We start from the raw sequence: 20,910 nt of genomic DNA, 5'->3' as shown, positions 1-20,910 counted from the left end.
TAGATCCCCCCTTTATCCTTCCTTTGTTCTTCTATTTTGCCTTGTTATGCAGTGCTATGCTGTGTAGAATTAAGTTCGTTCGAATGAGGAATAGTACGAAGAATAAGATGCGAATAGATCCCACTACATGTGGACTGGCTTTGATATCCCCCGGGGGAGAGAGAGATGTACACTTTTCATATCTTGGTTTGTAAACCCACTAGATGGACAAATTGGTAGAGTGTGATAGATAGAGATTGTATGATTCTGGAATTCGGTTTGAGTGGGAAGATGGGGTGTCGAGGATCTACAGTTGTATGTATACTTGGAGGGTATAGGAGAGTACGGTAGTTACGGCACAGAACGATGCGTGATATCAAGGCTATCTTATCTAATACGCTAGGGAAGTACAAGAACCCAAAGAGGCGAAACCATTAAATACTTGTAACCAAAACCCAAACTCCTTTCCAAACTCAGCTAACCAACAACGCCACTATACACAAGCACTCTGTCTCCCCCACACACCGTGCCTCTATTTCCTTTCCCACCTCTACTCCTGCTGCTGCTGCTGCTGCTGCTGCTGCTGCTGCCTACTCGCGCCCCCCATCCTCTCAATGTTACTCATAATCCTACTCTTGCTACCACTCGTACTCCGACTCATTCCCTGCGCACCACTCTGATATCCAAATCCACCTGGAGCACGCAACCCACTCGGTTTCGCGATCCCACTCGCCTTCTCCGCACCCATAGCCCCAAGACGCTCACCCATCGCACTTCCAGGCCGACCCATCGCGAGCGCGGAGCCCGGTCTAGAACCTCCATTCCCATTCGCAATTCCCCCCACAGCGCGAGTCGCAGAAGCTATTTGCGTATGTGTAGGCGTAGGCGTAGGCGCGGATCCCATCTGACTCTTCCTAAACTCCTCCTGCTGAATCTCCTCCATTTTCTCGCCACACATGGCGAGCATCTGTTCCGCCGCGGCGACCAGCTCTCCTTTCTCCACGCGCTCGGCCTCGAGTTCTTGGAACAGGGCGTCATGGGATTTGCGGATTGACGAGAGTTCTGATTGCAAGCCCGCGAGTTTCGCTTTGAGGTTTTGGATCTCGCTTTGTTGGGTTTCGAGTAGCTTCGAGTCCTCTGCTGAAGTAACCGTAGCTTTGGGCGGAATCGGAGCATCTGCGTCTGATTTCCCGCATTTCTCGCAACTCTCCGAACCGGGGGTCTTGAGCACAGCAGGCAGAACTTTAGAAAAGGTATCGTCGCGCTTCTTGTCCGCTTCCTCCACCTGGCGTTCCAGACGAATAATCTGCACCCTGAGCTCCTTACACCTCTCATCCGTCTTCTTCTGATAGTTATCCTTGAGCGCCTTAATCTTCTTCTCATGTTTCGCCTTATACGCCGTATGTAAATCCCTCGCAACCTCATTAACCTTCTCGGCGATCGCTGCTGAACACTCAGCTTCCGAGTAAACCTTTCTATCATCATCACCAATAAAAGTCGTCATATCAACATTCTTACTCTCCGCTGAAATTACTCTAGTTTCAAGCTCTGATGCCCGGGTTTCCGCGTCCTCAGCGCGCTTTTCCGCCTCCGTGATACGGGAGATCAGGGATTCGCGTTCGGAGTCGTTGCGCGCAAGTTCGGACTGCACGTCTTGCAGCAGCTTCTGCACCTCCTCGCCTTTTTTCTTCCAGTCTGTCATTTGCGCCTCTGCGTGCTCGCGCGCACTGCGCTCGTCGCGAACGAGCTCTTGCGCTTCTCCGACACGGCGTTCCGCGTTAGAGACGGCTTTGACCAGACTCTCGACTTCGGCTTCTTTGCCGGAGAGACTGGCTGTGAGACTTGAGATTTGGGATTGGAATGTGCTTTTTAGACTTTCCAACTCGCGGATCGTAACCGTGGGGATGGACCGGGGGGTAGGTGGGGGAGGGAGCTCGAAATCGAGGAGATTGAGCATGTGCTGACGCTCGCGACTGGGCGTTGAAGGGACGAATGAGGAACCTTTGGCTGGGGAGCGTTGGTTTTGGATGTAGGAGAGTAGATTTGGTTCGGTTCCGGATTTGACGGGAGATGTGCGACCACGGATTGGAGAACGGCGGGTGGACGAAAAGGCCTCAAATTGGGCGGTGAAGTCAAGTAGTAGATTGGTGGTGTCGTTCTCTTTTTGCGACCGACGAGGGGTTGGAGATGGTGTGCGTTCGGTCCGCCGTGCAGTGGAAGGTGTCATTTGGGTGCGCGCTCGAGGCGTTGACTTTATTTCATTAGTTCCTCCACTCTGTGTCAGAATATGTTCAGCAAGACTTACCTGATCAGCCAATCCATTCTTGGTAGGGCTGTTCCTTATTACGGCGAATTTGGTCATGTCGAGGTTGGGCATTTCCGAAAAGGCGCTGAAACAGGTGTCGTCGATAGTCAAGGACGTCATGTCTGGACCATCAGGGTTCCCATCGAAATCCTCTACCATGTGGCCAAAGTCATCCTCATTATCGTCGAAGAATACGTTATCAGAATGGTGCGTTGTCGAACTCTCATGAGTGACGCTCCGAGTCTCTTCCATAATCGTCATCGCAACAGTTAAGCCCTCGTTATCGCGCAGGGTTGGTGCCGCGTGGAAGGGATCGTGCTTAGAAGGAGGAGAGTTGTTGAGGTGGGGGCCATGAAGTGAGTTCGAGAGGTGGGGAACTGATTCGACTGAATTGGTCCGGGACGGCTTCGAGGGAGACCGGCTCGTGCGCGATCGTTCACTCATTGCCGACTCAGGTCGCTCTATCATCACCGGCATGACTGGAGACACTTTCTTGGGGCTGCTGCGGTCCTCGGCATTGTGTCGCAGGGTTGGATCGTCGTGTTCATCAACCATGTGCTTGGTTGGAGACTTCTTGACGGGCGAAGTCCTATCTTTCAGCCCAAAGGCTTTTGAAGGGGACGATATCTTGAAGGCAGACTGAGGCACGTCGTCATCAAGGCTCAGACCAGCTTTGACCGGCGTTGGAGCTGTATTTGCCGGCGGAATGTTCTCCTGGTCATCCATCTCGATGTGGGAAACAAATGGAGAAGACGGAGGATCGTGCCAGGTCATGTCGTCATCGCCGATAGGAATGGAATTGATTTTTTCAGGACAGATGTTCAAGAGCGGCTCTACCATATTGTCTGCGTAGAAGTGGGTGGTCGAATAAGTGGTCGGGCTGTGGTTAGTCGGCGTGGGAAGATCTGAGGTCGCCGTGTTGTTTACTTGTTGACAATGGCCCGTGCACAGTGCAACGCGAGCAAAAATCTGGGGTCGTATCGGTTTCAGGACATAAAATTAACAACTTTAACGTGATGCTTCATGCCGTCAACTATTTCATGTGGAGAAGTGAACATGAAAATTCATCTTCATAACTTACACGTAATGATCAGCTGCAGCGCAAAATTTTGGCCCTAAATATTTTCTTTAATTCATCATTCAGGAGAGAACATAGCAAGTATCCAATTTGCGACAGAAGGCGGAATCCTCTGGATGTACTCTGTGATTCTGGCAGGACATTTGGCAAATTAAACCCTTCTATTTATGTTCCGTGGTGTGTAGCGACATGTTGCTTTTACTCGACATCCAAATCCAGCCCGCCTCTATCTATGGCAGATACATGCCGCTTGCAGTTCATCCAGAATTGATAGCCTGCCTCAATGCGCCTGCTAACCGTTGATACTCCTTCAACAGCTCATCTACCTCTTTTAATTTCAAGTCCTGCGCATCCTTGGCTTCCAAGAAGCGTTTGACTGGAGGCGTCGTTTTGCGCAACGCTTCAATCGCCGCCACGGCCCTAGCCGCTTTCTCGTCAACCAGCGCCACTTCACCAGAAGCAGACCGGTTTGTTGGAGGAGTCGGCGGTAACTGCTTACTAGGCTCCCCAGGAGTTGGTATGGTAGGTGTACTCGCTGTGCTGCTCGCGGTGCGCCCAAATCTAGGAATCATGTTGATGCTTGCAAAGCGGTTGAGTGGGTTGAGACTGTTGCCCATATTTCGGATGGAGTCGACGGCCGACGTATTGGTTGGAGCGGGCGGAGACTCGGGTTTACCAGCAGGCGCCTGCGCCGTCTTGCTTTCATTGGGAGATGCCGTGAAGGCGACCCGCTTCCCACTATTGCTCCCTCCAGATTTCGTCGAATCGACGCTGCGGTCCCGGATTCCGCGTCTTCCACCGAAGAGATCCGTCATCTTAGAACCTGCATCCTTGCTCCTGTCGTCTTGGTGCTCGTCGCCAAGCACAGAACTTGCAGCGCTGACACTGCCCATGTCGTCGTCTCCTCTATCGACACGGATTGGGGAGCTCACTAGTTTTCTCGCATCGGCCAGTGTCTTTGGAAGTTTAGGCTCTTCTTGGATAGGGCTATTTGGGTTTTGCTCTTTCATTCGACCGAACAAGAACTTGAAGCTGGTCTCTAGTGTATTGTTGATGGTGTCCATTGCATGATCGGCTGAGTCAAGTATCGAATCGCGGACGGCATCGGAAGCAGCTTCAATCCTGTTCGTCTGTGTCTGGATAAGATTGCTAAGTCGACGCTGGGCCTTGGTCGTAGGGCTCGGCGGCGCTTTGACAGCTGACTCTTTCAACGGCGTAGCGGGTGTTTGCGTCAGGTCTGGAGCCTGTGCGAGGCCAAGCGGCATTGGAGTGATCTCTGACCTAGGCGTAGTCGGCCGTGAGTTTGACTTCTCGGGTCGCATTTCGTCTGCTCTAAGAGAGGAAAGATCCACAGTCTCCAGGAACGAAATAGCCGCTTCTAGGTTGACCAGGCAGTAAGCAGTTTCTCCATCCATACGGCTAGAGCCACGGAATCTTTGGATGAACTTAAGGTTACTAATAGCGTTGAGGCCTTCTGGAGGTGATGTGATGAGGGTGAAGATCAAAGTCGGGAGGATCTCATCAGCCGATGATGAGGCGGGGAAGACTTTCGACAAGGCTTCCACAATGGACTTGTGTGCGGCGGTAAGATGGTGCAGTTTTCCGAGGGGGTATTTCTCCTCGTCCATCTTCCGGATGTCGTCCCGGGCAGAGGATAGCCATTCCCGGATTTCGCCTTCCCTCTCTTTGGTCTTCAAACGCTCTTCTTCAGTCAGCTCCTCGGCAGTCATCAGAAGCTCCTTAAGACCAATGCCAACCAGGCTAAGGGCTGCCGTCCGCGACCGAAGCTTGTGATCTCTCTCTTCGTCATCCGTACTCCGGTGTCGCCATATTCTCTCGTAGACTTTCTCACACACGGCTCGCTCTACAGCTTCTTCGAGTGCAGCACGCTTCACCTCAAGCAGGCGTCTAGCTTTCTTCCGGTCGGCCATTTCTGACACGGAAAGCATTTGCTGCTCGCCGACATTGTCGGTGCCTTTTCGTGAGCTTAGAGAGCTGGATCTGTTGCTGCTGGATACAGAGGCCTTCTTGGGTGCGGGAGACGCGGAGGTATCTCTTGATAATCTGGACGAGAGCGTGGCTATGTGGGTACTGATGTGAGTGGAAGCACGGGTGTAGAATTCCTGGAAGAGGTCGGAGAGAGCGTCAGCAGAGAGCGGACTGGGGTGGACTTTTGCAGAGAGTGACTCGAGGAACCTATAGTACGTCAGCTCTACTCCACAAGATGCACCTATTATCCAGTGGGTGAGCATACACACCTCTCTGTTAGGCTCCTGATCTCGATAGGCAGCTCCTCAAACGTGTCGGGCACTGTTCTCACTGGCGGGTCCTCGGGATCTTGGTCGTCACGTGAGGCGAAGATGTCTCCATCCTTTGGGTCCTCGCTGTCAGGCGATAAAGTGACCTGTAGCGGGTCAAGGATATCCGGCACGGGCGGGCCCTGGAGAGTGCTTGCTCGACTGCGGGATAGGGGAGTGTGGGACTGGGGAGATTCGAGGCGAGTGAAGGACTTGGAGGTGTGTAGATTCTTAGGTGGTTCGGTCATTGCGTTGCTGTCAGTTAAGGTAAGGGGAGAATGTAGAGGGGATCTAGCAAGTCGTGTGCCTGCGCCGAGACAGCAGCAAGGTAGCTCGAGCCTCAAACGTCATGCGGATGGTGCGGCGAGGCTGCGGTGGAGGGACTGACTGAGCGAGCCAAGCTTAGCCAAAAGGCGTCCGCTCGGACCGGACGGAGTGCTGCGCGTCGGGCCCAAACTGGAAAGCAAGCGGACGGCACAATAGGGAAACAGTCTTCTCGGTGAATGTTTGTTGCCAAATTTGTTGCCGAATTTGTTGCTCAATTGATCATCCTCCCGTGTAAGACCCTCGTCGTCCCCGCAACTAGTAACTGAGCTCCCATGGCTAGCAGCTCTGGGCAAGCCCGACTCCGCGCGATTGGGCCCTGGGACGCATCGTGCGTGATGACCCGCCACAGCGTCCCGTGAGCCCTCGTCGTCATCGTCGATATCCAACTCCAACACCATTCTACCCCTACACAGTGCACAGTCTCTACCACGACCGCTACCTTTTCTTTGCCTTTGTCGCTATTTCACATCCCCAAAATGCGCCGCCGACGCCTCTGCCCTTCAGCGAGCCGCGTGACTGCCTCTTTACTTCTCTCCTTCCTCGCTGTCTCCGCTGCCGCTGACCTGCCTATTCTCCCCCCGCCGCCCTCGACTCCCTCCCCCCACGACACCCCCCTCAAGGAGTTTTCTCTCAGGCATATTTTCCACCATGGAACCTACCGCTATCCAAATCTCCATAGGAAGCTCGATGTTCCGGAAACAGCGCCCGTCTGGATGCCTGAAGACGAGCATTCATCCAGCAAGGAACCCGTTCCCCCGCTACGCGCTAGATCAGAGGCCACAAATATACAAAGACTTGTCGACAGGAGCAAGGAGACTATCGATGGCATTCTGGACTGGGGGAGGATGACCGGGAAAGCTGTCCAGCTAGCCGCTTCCGACTGGACCATCGACGAGATATTCTCCCCAAACGTCTCTGACAAAGAGACTGTCCTGAGCTTTGCCCGTATGGCGTCCAACGCGTATGTTCTGGAGCCGCATACTGGCGACTGGGTGGATGTGGGAGGAGGATTCAACTACACCGAGGATTTTGGCTGGGAAACAGACGGTCTGCGCGGACACATCTTTGCCGATACAACGAACAGGACCATCGTCATCGGCCTCAAAGGGACTTCGCCCGCAGTCTTCGATGGCTCTGAGACAACGACGAACGACAAAATAAATGACAATTTATTCTTCAGCTGCTGCTGTGGACAGGGAGGGCAATACTTGTGGCGACAAGTCTGCGATTGTCAAACATCGGCCTACACGTGCAACTCGACTTGCCTTGTCACCGCGCTGCAAGACAAGAACCGCTACTACTATGCCGCAAGAGACCTGTACCACAACGTTACCGAGCTGTACCCCGACGCCGACGTCTGGTTGGCCGGGCACTCACTTGGAGGCGCCGTCTCATCTTTCTTAGGACTGACCTACGGCCTTCCTGCCGTGACCTTCGAGGCAGTTCCAGAAGCCATGCCTGCATCTCGCCTTGGCCTCCCCACTCCGCCTGGCCACCAAATTGGCGCCCTCCAAACGCGCAAAATGACCGGAGGCTTTCATTTTGGACACACAGCAGATCCCGTGTACATGGGCCAATGTAACAAAGCAAGCAGCAGCTGCACTTTCGGCGGGTATGCCATGCAAAGTGTCTGCCACACGGGTCTCAAATGCGTATATGACACCGTAACAGACTGGGGCTGGAGAGTCGGCATCGGCACGCACAAGATCGTTAGCGTGATCAAAGACGTCATAGAAAAATACGACGAGCCGGCTAAGTGCGAACAGTATGTAAACTGTACCGACTGTTATCCCTGGGAGTTCTTCGAAAGCAACGGCACAGAGTCAACTACGACTTCAAGACCCCCTACGTCAACGTCGACATCGATCAGGACAAGGACGGAAACGTGCAAGACGCCGGGGTGGTGGGGATGTTTGGATGAGTCTACGACTACGGACTCTACGACGACGACAACAACAACAACTACTACTACCACTACCTCGACGTCGACTTGCAAGACTGTAGGCTCTACTCGCCTCCCCTCAAATTTTTACATGAACTAATAGGTTTCTAGCCTGGCTGGTTTGGCTGCAAAGATCCTACAACCACCAAATTTCCAACACCCACCCTGTCTGCTACACCCGCACCCGCACCTACTGTCACCACAACCTCCGCACTCCCCACCCCAACAGCGACCTTCTCCTGCAAGCATCCGGGCTGGTTTGGCGGATGCAACGATCCTACCACATCCGAAACCCCAACATATTCTACCCCTACGCCTACGTCAGCGACCTCGACTTGTAAGAGCAAAGGCTGGTTCGGTTTGATCTGTTACGATGGGGACGAAGGTAATGGAGGAACTGCACCCGCACCGAGCGTGACTGAAAGAATGGAGATGTGATGTGAAGTAACTTTGACCTCAAAATGGACGTTGATATTCTCGTCGTTTCACAAGAATAGCATTTGGTACGACATGTATATATACAAGCATGATATCCTGGCGTTAGTACGTGGCGATCGTCTAGTTTCGGGCGGGATTGGGTGTTTTACCGCTGGCGCGATGTTGGGGTTTGAATTTGCGTAGCATTTATAAACTGCAAGTGTGGCTTATGCCCTGAGGCCTGTAAATACAATATATTAACAACTACTTCAGAATATGGTAAGTAGAGTTGAAATGAAACAAACCTGAATATCCCATCCAAGCTCTCCCGACCCAATCTCAGCAACACGCCCAACTCTTCAACCCCTTTCCCCAACCAATACTGCCGAGTATCTGACCTCAAAATCCCTCCAAATCCGCTCTCTTTACTCTAATGCAGCAGCTGTAGGGCAAAAGAAAAAAAGCGTTCCAATCTAATAATCTGTTCTTTTATGCAGACTATCTAGCCTTCTTGCAGCCCCAATCCTAGTCCGTTTAAAAGTCTAACACTACTATGGCCACTATTCGCATTCTTATTTCCACCTCGGCCATCACTGTCGCTGATACTAGCACTGGTAGCTAGTCTTAGGCTAGTGCATCAAATCCCGTGAATCACCCATCATCCAGAGGATATCGCTTGGGGGGCGTGGAAGGTGGTGGATATGGGTACTTGTAACCTTGCCTTTTTTTTTTTCTTGATGGTAGATACAGATATGGAGGTGGAACTAGAGCTGTAGTTAGAGGGTGTTCCAGAGACTATAGACGGTGCTGTTAAATACGTGCATGTAATCGAGGAGGTGGCGGATGCCGGAAGCGGTTTTTGATTTGAGGAGGTAGAGGTGGTGACGACTGTCGGTGTCGTCCTCGCTGCTAGAGATTGATCCCGGTCCTGGGAGGAGGGTTTGTGTTTGTGTTCTTGTTCTTCTGCCTGTGCCTGCGCCTGCGCCTGCGCCTGCGCCTGCGCCTGTGCTTCAAGTTGAAGCATTCAAACACATTTCAACGCCAGGCAAAGTACACCCAGCTCCACAACACGCTTCCAATTCTCCTTTGTAGACCATTATGGATCAAGGCTGAATGTTGTCGCCCTATGACTACGGTCGTCGCATTGAAGATGGTGAAAGGAAAGCTGGCTTGCGAGCTATGGTACTGTACTATCTGCATGAAAGGAAGAGCGGGAGACATACATCGACTTCGATGCGCCTCTAACATATTTATCCAAATCGACTTTGTCTCGATTCTCCTCTGCCGCGTGGACGGTGGGTCTTTCGAACGATTCAGGTCTAGGTAGGGTATTCTTGCAAGGATGCCCTCCCTCCACATCAAGGTTAGCGCGTATATTCAGTACGTCCACAAACATCACATCACGCATTAAATCAAAGCAGTATGTGAGATCTCCGATATTTTGAATTTCTTGCGCTGCTAATCAAAGAGGTAAGGATCTTAGCGAAGATCCTAAGGAAATCTCCTGCAACCCCAGATTTCGCAGGGATGGCTTCGTGGAAACCGTGGACTCAGCGTGAGGAGCAGTTGGGATTTCAAGGTACTGTTGCTGTTGGCTCCTCGCATGGCCTCTTTTCAGTGGGTAGACTAGCTGACAAAGACAGACCTCGAGGGTTTGTAGATGTACAAAGCTCGATGGTTTTCTGTTTCTAGTTTCCTGCCCTCCTTCTATCAACTTTCTGGATCTCTTCTACCAAATTCTTACCCTCCCATCATGCGTTTCACACTCAACATATCCCATAATTCCTTTCCTCCTTCATTTTCCCCCTCCCTCTCTCCCTACCAGCATCATCCCACCATGACCCCGACCTTACCTGCACCACACAAACCTCCCTTCCAAACCACTACTTCAACACCGCCGTCCCCATAACCTCCAAACCCCTGTCCACCCTCGGCAGCCCCATACTCCCCTCCTTCAACACTACAGCAATTGAGACTGACTCTTCGACGGTATATCCCAAGACGGCCGTACCAGTCTCGCCATCGTCCTTAGCCGCGGAACCGCAGGCGGCAGCACCGCCGCACAATGAGTATTCTTCGTTGCCATGTGGCCAAATGGAACATGGTATCTAGAGAATTCGTTTGCGACGTCCAGCAAGATTGCCATGTGTCTGTATATCGTCATATGAACATGGATGAACGAGAGTGCAAGAATCAACTTGACTCTCTCCTCTCAACGATCCTTCGAGACCACAACCTTGACCATAACCACCACGGCAATCAACAGAACATACACCCTAACCCCAAGCATCCAACCTATCCAAACGACGAAATCTTCCCGTCCCGCGTTGGAACCATGGTCTTCGCACAAGAGCTATACTGGGCGGAAAACGTGCCTGCTGGGACCTTCACCCCAAACTTCCGCATGTTGGGAATGGAGCTAGTGATGGTGGGTACGTGTGGCAGGGAGAGAAATTGGAATGCACATGTCTGGGGAGAGACTAGCGGGTCTTGGGATATGGTAAGAGCGGGTGTAGGACCTTGGCGATTTGTTGTTTGGGGGTATTTGTTGAATCTGGGGGAGGTGTTTTAGTGTTGTGTTGTTCCACGGAGATAATGTTGTCTTCGTCCGCAACGATCTAGAATCGAGGAAAGAGAGGATTACGCTACCATAACGCAAACTTCCACCACCCACGACAATAACAACAACCTCGTCTATCTATCGTCAGACGCCACACTAACTCCCGCGAAGAAATTCTGGAATCCAGGTTCTCAGGCTACATACTGAATATGGTGTCCCTACACTCGCAACAACTCTGAAATTCCAAGACATCGTTTACGAAATGCGTGTACTCATTTCTAGTATCTGCTACGACGAATATCGGCGGGTTTAGTGGAATCGTGGAGGGAGGGTTGGGCGGATGGAGATGGTATGACCGAGGGCTTGGTCTGGGAACGTGCAGAAAGTTGTAGAGGAGGCCGAGTAATAGGATTGGATTGTAGATAGGTTAGTGGATAGATGAATGGAAAGGGAATGGGGGATGTTATGGGGGTGAGAGATCATACAGGAAGCACGTTGGCTTCAAGTGCCATCTAGGTTGAAGGGTCTAAAGAAAGGAAAGAGAGCGGTGTTTTGGAGGGAAACCGCTAGAAAAATAAACACGGACACGGAAACAACCCAGGGAATACTTAGAAGACAGTCTAACAAATCATCCCTTTGAGTTAACCTCAATCTTAGTCTCAATCTCACTCCCCACTCTCCTCATGGTCAAACAGGGCCCTGCCAGTTTGCACTATTACCGAAACAAACTGAAATAAACTAGCCAACCGGGTTATGGTTAAACAGCAATCAAGACTGACTGGTAGGGACATCCCGTCAATAGACAGGAAAGAAAATATACACCCACCCAGTTCGGTCTGCCCAAGCTCAATTCTCAATTCTCTATTCTCTATAGTTAATGTCACTTCTCTACCTACACACAGGAATACTCAACCCTCAAGCTCATTACACCCGAGTACGCCATCAGGCAACTTTTTTCTTCTTTTTCTGCAAAGAAGCCCTCCTGGTTCTCTGAATGCTGACCATGGCCTCTTGAAGGCTGGGCCAGTCGTCTAGTCTAGAGTTTAATGTTGCAGTTATGGGGGTTGCTGCTGTTGGTACTGTGCATGCGCAGGTGCAGGTTTCGCATTGCGTGCACTTGTTCTGAACAGTGTTTGTGGGCGTGGGAGAGGGTGCTGGCGCTTCCCGTGGGATTGGAACAGGAGAGGAGGAGGAATCTGGGGCGCCTCTAACGTTACAAGTGCTTGAGGTTGCACTACCAGGGGCTGCATTCGGTACCGTGAGTTCGACTGGTGAAAATGAAATCTTTACCGCTTCGTCACCATCCTCTAGCGAAGTCGAAGAAGAGTCGATGACTATCATAGTCATGTCGCACCACGGATTATCACACTGCTCTCTGCCTCCAACTCCCTCCATATCTTTCTGCTCACTCTCCTTTGGCATGCCAACATCTCCTTTTCCTGGAATACCTCCTGGCATCGATTTCATTGCATGGGGTTTCTCATATCCCTTCTCTGGCACCACAACCATCCACTCATCTTCACCACCACTCTCGCTCCTTGAGGATGAAACCGAGTCTTCGTATCGCGATAGATCCTCGAAATCAGAATCTATTGCCGATGGCGAGTGTGACGGAGTCAGAAAATCCGAATCTATAGGCGAAGAAATGAGAGTTACGGAGTCGAGGTCTGAAGCATCATGTTCCGTGACTGTAGCCTGTAGGGCTGGACTCTTAGGAATGGGCGTATCTGCTAGAGGTTGTGTTTGTGCTTGGGGGTGGGTGTTGATGTTGATGCTAGTTTTGATGCTAGTTTTGATGCTAGTGATTGGTGTAGAAGTCGGCACTGGGAGTTTGGCTTCGTATTCTTGACCATTGGTAGGTCTTGACGCTGGATGGATATGCTGCATCTTGATCTGTATCTGAGAGCCTGAGTGCGAGGTACACCAGCATGGATTCGCGTGCCCCATTTCCAAGTATTCCTTTAGATTTTTGCGAATTTGATCTGAGAGCTCTATGGGTAGACTTGGTTCGCTCGGGAGTGGAAAAGGGATAGCGACATCTTGAGCTGAAGAAACAATGGGTTCGGGCGCGGGTTTCGTGAGACACAGTGATGCGGGGAGTAGACCTGGGATACGCCTTGGAGGCGGCGGAGTTGGATATACAGAAGAGGTTGGGGTTGGGGTTAGGATTGGAGAGGTAGTGGGAAATGAAGCTGGCGTCTCGGGCCATTGAATGCGCGGCGAGACTAGAGGTGCGGATGCAAGTGAGGCCGGAATAGAGGGCAATTGAATTAGTGGGCAGTTCTGTATTGGAGACGGGGGATTTGGGGGCTGTGGGCGTGGCGGCAGCGCAGGCGGCATCCCGCATGGTCCAGGCGATAGTATCCGTGGTGCAGAGATAATTGAAGGCGAACCTGTCTCGGGTGGAACGGTTGAGACTGCGGGAGACGTTGTCAGGTTGGGCGATGCTGTGAATGGAGGTGTTATTGCGAGTGGTGTGAATGGAGATGTCACTGATGAAATTGCTGGTGCCACGCTCAGGGCATATGTTGGTAGGAAGGGGGTAGAGTTCAGCGCTAAAGGAGATGGCGATACGGGCCTCGAAATGTGCCCTGCTATTGACTTCTTGTGTACAGTAAGGGCACGGCATGCAGCCGACGCTGCTGCCTTCTGTGCAATTGTTTGGGCGACTAGGGAGAGTGGCTTCTTTGGAATGGAGGGTCTGATAGGATTCGAGGTATTTAGGCGTGGTGACGTAGAGTGACGAGTAGCTGTAGGCTCCGGTGATGTGAGAAAGGCTGACAAGGGGAAGAAGCGTGACTCTTTGCGCCTCACCTCTGCCGATTCTAAGGGAGTGTTCAACGATGGAGGGGGGCTATTAGTGTGAGTCATACATCGTTCCGGTCGCAAGAGGAGGTTGATTCTGTTATTATTGACTGCCTTGCTTGGCGCTGTTGGCATAGAAGGGTGCGCGGTATTCGAGTTCGGTCGGAATTGAGGAATCCAGTGATGTCTGACCTCGTCGAAGGTGCGCCTAAAATCATTCTGTCGTCTTCCATTGCAAGCATCAGTTGAGATCCGCGAAGTAGCGCCAGTATTACTCGATTCTTTGTCATCCAGACACAATCCTGCCATCTTCTTGCACAGCTCCTCAATACTTTCTCTCTCGCTCTTCGGAGCCTCATATGGTTGCTGCCTTACAAACTTTGGCTTCGAGGTCTTCCCGCCACGCTTACCGCGTCTGCGAGCGCTAGTATGCGGAGTCTGGAGGAAGTCGAAGTTCCACTTGGTATGGTTGGCGTGCTGATCGAGTTCCGCTAGGATGCTGAAGCGGTTTACTGTTCCGGTCTCAGTACACATTCTCCTACGTTCAAGCACGTGGGAAGGTGACCGACCCGACGGAGCGAACTCCCGCTTATGCGGACATGCTTCTCGAGAAAACACGGCTGAGTTCGACGGGGTATTCCGTACTCGGCAATCACGACACCGGGCGTCTTTTTGTGGTCGTGGAGGTGCTTGTCGTTGGCGGGTGAGGTTCCTTTCGTGGCCGATTGGTGGCAGCTGGCCATGGGCCATGGTCGTCTGTTATGGGTCGATGATATACTATCTAGGGATATAGGGATGTTGGTGGGGAAATTGTGCGCGCGTAGGAGGCTGTAGCGTGAAGATAGCAAGGGAATGGTAGTCATGGAAGAAGTATGCCGCGGAGGAGGTAAACATGGTGTCAGAGCAGCCACGCTACGTGTTGGCTCTTCTGGTTCGACGATCTCGGGGAAGGAGTTAGGCTGGGGTAAGGTAAAAGAGGGCGGAAGTGACGCTGAAGTATGGAAGACAGATATAAAAGAAAGAGAGAAACTATTCGGGTCATAAGGAAGAAGAAAGAGCGAGTACATAAGAATAGCCGGAAGCACAAGTGAGGGGCATTTGTAATAGGTTCCAACTTGGACAAGCGGTTTAATTCATGGCTAGAAAGGCTGTTGTAAGACGACAGAGACTTGGTGAAGGGTAAGACATGGTTGAAAGACCGGGATGTGGGAAGATGGAAGTCGCGCTCTCTAGAGCACTTGCTGAGTTAGGAGGATATGACGTAGACTCAACTATCTGACTGCTGTCCGTGAGCGATAGGGAATTAGGCAAAGAGAAACTGGGCTTTTAAGCCCATACTGGAGTGAGGAGAGTATGAGAAGAATGACTGCGTGGGAGTACATGTAGCAGAACAGGTTAGGATCTAACTGAGAATAAGGAACCTTATTCCTCTCGGAGTTCTTCTAAAGGTGTTTAGTAGATCAATTCTAGCAATAGAATGATTAGACTAAGCCGGCCCTGACCATGTTCCATAGTTTGCGACAGGGCGGAAGGATAGCTCAGGTTCGTCCTGAACCAGGGAGCGGAATTGGGACTACTAAGGGAACTTCTAGGGAAGAGCACTGAGTCTTACTTCTGTCCATCTGACTCTCCGTGTGGATGGGTGGCGCGTGGTATATTGAATCCATGGGATTCCAGGTTGTTCGACAGGGTGTCTCCAAGAAACAATAACTTACTAGTGTGGAACCGCTTAGTAATCTTTTTGAAAAGCTCCAACTCCGTCATTATCCCCACATCAACATTGGCCAAACACCCTCCACCCTCTCCAGCCGTCCCCGCATTCCTTCATCCTCAGTGCGCTCCAGGATAATTGGCATCGGCACCTTCAGGCGCAATTATCTTGGAGCCGCTGCCGCCTCCCCCCAATCGTACCAAGTCCGCCCACCATGGCGCCAAACATCCTCGACACCGCTGGGCCTTCGCAAAAGAGAGCACAGCGGACCATCCCTCGCATTATTCCTGCCGTGCCATTGGCGCTCTCTCGTGCCCCGCCGTCAACGCGCCCAATTACTCCCGAGGAGACAGTGGCCGAACCTACAGCGGTGAGCCAAGAGACGCAGGAGTCGCACCTGCATGCTTTGACGGAGAAGAAGGACAATGATCAGGCCACTGGAGGTATGCAAGCGCCTCTTACACCTGAGTCTAAAGCATCTGCTATCAACAGTGCCGGCTCCGAGGAAGAGGTGCTTGCAAGCTCACCATCGGAAGCTCGACTCCATGACGCTGAGGAGCCGCTTCATACCCGAGGTTCGTCTTCTTCTCCCAGCCACCCTAATCACACTCTGAGACACGATCTGACCCAATAATTTGCAGCTCCTAGTGTAGAGGAAGAGCAAACCGCCGTCGACGACGTGTCTTCTACCTCTTCTGTCGAACAGAACACTATCGCTATGAACGGCACCCACCCTACAGCTACCCCGCCTGCACAGTTTCCTCCCCCCTTCTACCCTTCTGAGAGATCCACCGCTCAGGCGACTACCTACGAAGCTGCCCATGTGTCTCCCGTACATGCTTCAACCAACGTTCACTCCCACCGCCCACAACCGAGCCTTGAAGGTATTGTCTTTGGCGCTGCTCAAGAGTCTCCCGCCATGCCTTCTACTCCGCATGAAGCTGAGCCTGAGGTGCGCCCTCAGCAGTATATTCCCCGCCCTGCTCCTGGATTTGCATCTCCACAATTCGCTTCGCCCTTCTATCCAGGCCATGCGCATCACCCCTCAGACGCCGCAGCACCATGGCTGTATCCTGCATATACTATGGCACCACCAGACGCTCTCTACGGTCACGGCAGAGATTACCATGCTCCATCCTTTGCTGACCATGCTGCACTCCACGGTGTGTACCAGGGTCATTTACCCCCTCGCGCACCAGTTGCCACAAATGGTACCAGCCACACTCCAAAATCTCCCACGCTCTCGCCTACCAAGTCTCAGCCTGGAGACATCGGTTCAGAGCACGGCGGCGACTCTCATGTGATTCCCTTCCAGAATGGTGCCAGCATCCCCGTTGTGGATACTAAGCTTGAAGACACACCATTCGAGCTCGCCGCTTACTTGTCATCACAATTTGGAAATCCTGAGTATGCCGATTATATCCTGCAGATACACTCGGATGGCGCTAAGCTCATATCCTTGCCTGTTCACGGCATCGTGGTGGCTCGAAGTCGGGCTATTGCCACCGCGATTCGTTCTGCGACTCCAGTTCTAAGATCAAAAGACTCGCGGGCCTTAATCGACATCTTCATCTCTAACAAGACAGTCACTGCCGAGGCCCTCACTGAATCTATCAAAATTTTGTACGGATCCCCGTTGTTGTCCCTTGACTCTTTCCTCTATGGACTGCAACCGTATCATACCGACGGAGAACAAGCGTCTACATTCGGAGAGGCTCGCAAGCGCATGAATCAGGCCTTGAGCTATGCAGCTGCAGGCGAAGTGCTCCAACTACATAGTATGACGGTCCGCGGAGCTGAAATTGCCAAAGCCTTGTTGCGATGGGATACGTTCGACCAAGCTCTTTGCTTAGCTCTTGGAGGAGGCATGCCCTTCGCTAATGAGCCGTCGTCTTCCCGTCATAATATGACTGCTCATAACCAAAACCACCGAGGCACATATGGTTCCTACAAGACTCCCTTGTTGTACGACGTCATTGACTGGCTCGCCTATAACTTCCCTGTCGACTTCCAGCTGTTCACTCTCGCGCCCGAGCTGAGCCAAAAACCGAGAATACCAAGCGTTGTCGAACTTCGGCACCCCACGCATAATCCACGTTTGAGCAAGATCCGGTTCGGAGATGTTCCACCTGAGGATGACATGCAGCCAACCTACATTACCAAGATTCTCTCTAGTGTTATCTTCTCTCTGCCTTTACCTGTACTCGAATACCTGTTCAATCACCCCACTCTTGCCAATCGGCTTGGCTGGAGTGTAGTGGTACAGGTTATGCGGGCCACGGTTGAGGAGCGCGAAAATCGTCGTAGGAAAGCCTTGAGGCATCAGATCAGGCCAGCACAGGACGGCACCTTATTAGAGGCGCTCCTGGAGAATTTATACTGGGAGGAACGGGTCGAATCCTCTTCAGAACACAGCTCTGGGTACAAACTTACAGAGAATCGCGTAACGAGTCATGTTTAGGTGCGCCTCGAACACACCTGTTCATGCGCAATACTGAGACACACGTGGGACAATATACCGGCTTGTCTTGGGATCGAATTTTGTTGGTTGGGTTTTGAGCGGCTTCAACAGTTAAGTCCGGTTAGGTATTTACTTTCTATTCTGCATAGCGAGCGGCAAGGGCGTTGCATTGGCGTTGGCCGGTCCAGGTGGCACAATGGTTTCCCTTCGAAAAGGCAGCACCGTGATGAGTGTAGGCATTGCGGTCCCTAAAAAAGTACGGCATGAGGTAGCATACCCCCTTCTTTATATTTAAAATTTGTGTTTTTTCAAGGTCTATGATGGCACGAGACACGGGTTGTACTGTATATCACTTACTTGGCATTGACTTTTTCTTATTCGCTTCAACTTGCATTAGCGGGTCATAGAGACTCTGATTGCCTCTCTCTTACTATCCTCGAAGTGCCATTTCAGGAGAATCTTTTGACATTGGGTTTGTATTTGGAATTCATCCTAAGTAGATAGTCAACATGCACTTAGCGAATACACCTTCATGTACCAAATCCTAGTTCTGTTCAAAATCTTACTCGGAGTTGTGCGTACTGTATTAAGTCCGATTTCGCGTTCGCTATATCCGATGTTTCTCCGTCATGTCCTGATGAGGATTGAAGAAATCCGTCCATACCACTCCTTTTGTTACGAAGATTTATGGAGCTTTCCTCTTTGATTACGATACCCCTTCCGTTCGAATTACTATATGCGGCTAATGTCCTTGCTTTACATGGACTAAGCCCTCGTACGAGGCGGATTTTGTGCGGCCTTAAAAGCCTTGGTCACGTTCCTGAGCATTTCCTTCCGGATGATCGGCTAGGCCACTGGTGTTAATTAGGCAAGGTGCGTGTCTGCTCGGGGATGTTTCGCGGTCTCAACACAGCGAAGTGCCGCTCCTCTATCGTTGCTGTGCCTTTCTTTTCAATTATTAATGGCCACCACCATGCCGGTTCTCACCCGGTTCTCCCCTGGCTCTCCCAGCTCTTCCCCACCCTATCCTTCAATTTTTTCTTCCGTGTTTTCGCTGTTCTTAATATCTTGTGATCTTCGATTTCATTATCTCGGTACAACATTAGACCACATATCGCAGTCATCAGTTCCTGGCTTACGGAAACCTGTCCCACCGAATCGGGTCAAACGCCAACCAACCGGGTCGCACAATCACGTTGTGCTCGCGAGACCGACCAAAAAACGATGGGCCGTGCGAGGAATCTTAATGAAACCTCACGTTTATCTGTCAACGACGATATCCGGTCAACGGCTTACGACGAGAAACCCGAAAAGCAGCCCTCAGAATCCTCAGATTCAATACAGAGCTACTCCCGCGATGAAGTTGAGAATGTAGATGCAGAGGAAGAGAGGAACGATCATGTGACTGATAGCACGAACCCGACTGGGGGTTTAGAGCCGGTGGAATCGAAGCAACCGAGCGTGAACAATGTGGCGGCGATACCAGATGGTGGGTTTTGGGCCTGGTTGCAGGTTTTAGGGGCTTTCTTTTTATTCTTTAATTCTTGGTAGGTCCATTCTTCGACAATGAAGGATGAAGGCGATAGCCGATATGAGACTTCATTCTCTTATCCCTATCACGTCGTCTTGCTTATGAGAAGTTCTTAACATATATACACAGGGGAATAATAAATACCTTCGGCTCATATCAGACCTACTACGAAACCGACCTCCTTCCAGACTCCACCCCTTCCGCAATTTCATGGATTGGCTCCACTCAGGCCTTCTTGCTGCTCATCGTCGGAGCCATCACAGGTCCAGTCTACGATGCCGGGCACTTCCGCATTCTTCTCGTTAGTGGCTCCTTTATGCTCGTCCTTGGTCAGATGATGCTCAGTCTATGCAAAGAGTACTACCAAGTACTTTTGGCGCAGGCATTCTGCATTGGCATTGGGTGCGGTGCGCTATTTGTCCCTAGTGTTGCAATCTTGAGTACGTATTTCAGTACAAAGGTTGCCACGGCCGTTGGAATTGCGGCAGCTGGCAGCTCTCTAGGTCAGTAATCCCACGCCTTCTAGTCTAGGATACATTCTGATCTTGTATAGGTGGTGTCATCTACCCTATAGTCTTCCACAAACTCCTCCCCCAAATCGGATTCGGGTGGACAACTCGCGTCATCGGCTTCATAATCCTTGGCACCATGGTCATCCCGAACGCTTGCATGCGCGTGCGCGTCCTTCCCGCCAAAAAGCGTTCTCTCCTCGACCTCGCCGCCTTCAAACTCCTCCCCTACACCTTCCACTGCTTAGGTTTCTTCCTCGGCTTCGTCGGCCTCTACATGCCATTCTTCTACTCCCAAGTCTATGCCATCGAACAACACATCGTGTCGCCCGATCTGGCCTTTTACCTCCTCGCTGTCATGAACTCGACCTCTGTCTTTGGCCGCATCATCCCCAATTGGCTCGCCGATAAAGTCGGCCCCTACAACGTCGTTATTCCTTGTACCCTCGTGTCTGGAATTCTCTGTTTCTGCTTCATCACTGCGGACACGTCTGCGGGTCTTATTGTGCTGATCGGATTCTACGGTTTCTTTTCTGGAACGTTTGTTTCGTTACCGCCGACGATTATCGTGCATTTGAGCCTCGATGCCAGACATAAAATTGGCACAAGACTGGGGCAGAGTTTTGCGTGTATAGCATTGGGGTTGTTGATTGGGACTCCGATTGGGGGCGCGATATTGGATGCCAGTGGGTATAATGCAGTGTGGGTGTTTGGGGGGACTATGTTGTTGGGTGGGGCGGTGGTATTGACGTTATCGAGGGGCTTTTATAAGGGTTATGGGCTGGGGATAAAAGCTTAGGGGTTTGGAGAAGTTTGGGAATCTACATAGGTTTTGTATATATAGGGTGTATATGAAGTATTTAGCTGTATGAGCTGGTGGTTCATACAGTTCTGTGGCGAGAGCCCAAAAACTTTCCGAATTGCGTCGTTTACTGCGATATTCTAATCCGAACTGCGGCACAGCTTTTTGGCTTAGTTTCAACTATTC

At 51.5% G+C, this 20,910-nt stretch overlaps 7 protein-coding genes across 7 annotated transcripts; 4 read left to right on the top strand and 3 right to left on the bottom strand.

Annotated features, from left to right (window-relative positions):
- Positions 1–446: 446 nt before the first annotated feature.
- BDR25DRAFT_341228 (uncharacterized protein) lies at positions 447–3,262 on the bottom strand. The gene is made up of 2 exons (XM_033693588.1): positions 2,285–3,262; positions 447–2,230 (listed from the first exon to the last, which is right to left on the bottom strand). The coding sequence occupies exons 1-2, from the start codon at positions 3,122–3,124 to the stop codon at positions 530–532; spliced, it is 2,541 nt and encodes an 846-aa protein (XP_033549873.1). The 5' UTR covers positions 3,125–3,262; the 3' UTR covers positions 447–529.
- A 109-nt stretch (positions 3,263–3,371) lies between these two features.
- BDR25DRAFT_302064 (uncharacterized protein) lies at positions 3,372–5,943 on the bottom strand. Its single transcript, XM_033689714.1, has 2 exons — positions 5,621–5,943; positions 3,372–5,558 (listed from the first exon to the last, which is right to left on the bottom strand). The coding sequence occupies exons 1-2, from the start codon at positions 5,905–5,907 to the stop codon at positions 3,620–3,622; spliced, it is 2,226 nt and encodes a 741-aa protein (XP_033549872.1). The 5' UTR covers positions 5,908–5,943; the 3' UTR covers positions 3,372–3,619.
- Positions 5,944–6,195: 252 nt separating this feature from the next.
- Positions 6,196–8,650, top strand: BDR25DRAFT_282209 (alpha/beta-hydrolase). Its single transcript, XM_033687952.1, has 2 exons — positions 6,196–7,986; positions 8,040–8,650. Exons 1-2 carry the CDS (start codon positions 6,463–6,465, stop codon positions 8,364–8,366), a joined length of 1,851 nt encoding a protein of 616 aa, XP_033549871.1. The 5' UTR covers positions 6,196–6,462; the 3' UTR covers positions 8,367–8,650.
- A 248-nt stretch (positions 8,651–8,898) lies between these two features.
- On the top strand, positions 8,899–11,343 carry BDR25DRAFT_352508 (uncharacterized protein; the record flags this gene model as incomplete). Its single annotated transcript, XM_033695022.1, has 14 exons — positions 8,899–8,959; positions 9,012–9,056; positions 9,147–9,200; positions 9,259–9,314; positions 9,361–9,640; positions 9,669–9,765; positions 9,821–9,962; positions 10,006–10,244; positions 10,283–10,358; positions 10,399–10,910; positions 10,968–11,048; positions 11,077–11,186; positions 11,219–11,271; positions 11,332–11,343. The coding sequence occupies 14 exons, from the start codon at positions 8,899–8,901 to the stop codon at positions 11,341–11,343; spliced, it is 1,818 nt and encodes a 605-aa protein (XP_033549870.1).
- Positions 11,344–11,368: 25 nt separating this feature from the next.
- Positions 11,369–15,092, bottom strand: BDR25DRAFT_352507 (uncharacterized protein; the record flags this gene model as incomplete). Its single annotated transcript, XM_033695021.1, has 9 exons — positions 11,369–11,431; positions 11,492–11,525; positions 11,575–11,683; positions 11,732–11,757; positions 11,814–11,923; positions 11,986–14,222; positions 14,276–14,824; positions 14,874–14,992; positions 15,049–15,092. 9 exons carry the CDS (start codon positions 15,090–15,092, stop codon positions 11,369–11,371), a joined length of 3,291 nt encoding a protein of 1,096 aa, XP_033549869.1.
- A 543-nt stretch (positions 15,093–15,635) lies between these two features.
- BDR25DRAFT_323670 (uncharacterized protein) lies at positions 15,636–17,882 on the top strand (the record flags this gene model as incomplete). Its single annotated transcript, XM_033692114.1, has 2 exons — positions 15,636–15,996; positions 16,063–17,882. 2 exons carry the CDS (start codon positions 15,636–15,638, stop codon positions 17,880–17,882), a joined length of 2,181 nt encoding a protein of 726 aa, XP_033549868.1.
- A 903-nt stretch (positions 17,883–18,785) lies between these two features.
- Positions 18,786–20,880, top strand: BDR25DRAFT_282205 (MFS general substrate transporter). The gene is made up of 3 exons (XM_033687951.1): positions 18,786–19,429; positions 19,543–19,916; positions 19,967–20,880. Exons 1-3 carry the CDS (start codon positions 19,107–19,109, stop codon positions 20,719–20,721), a joined length of 1,452 nt encoding a protein of 483 aa, XP_033549867.1. The 5' UTR covers positions 18,786–19,106; the 3' UTR covers positions 20,722–20,880.
- Positions 20,881–20,910: the final 30 nt, after the last annotated feature.

This window comes from Lindgomyces ingoldianus, assembly GCF_010093535.1.
Source record: "Lindgomyces ingoldianus strain ATCC 200398 unplaced genomic scaffold BDR25scaffold_9, whole genome shotgun sequence".
Lineage (NCBI taxonomy): Eukaryota > Fungi > Ascomycota > Dothideomycetes > Pleosporales > Lindgomycetaceae > Lindgomyces > Lindgomyces ingoldianus.
Note: the sequence above shows the minus strand (reverse complement) of the source record. Positions and strands in the feature narration are given on the sequence as shown.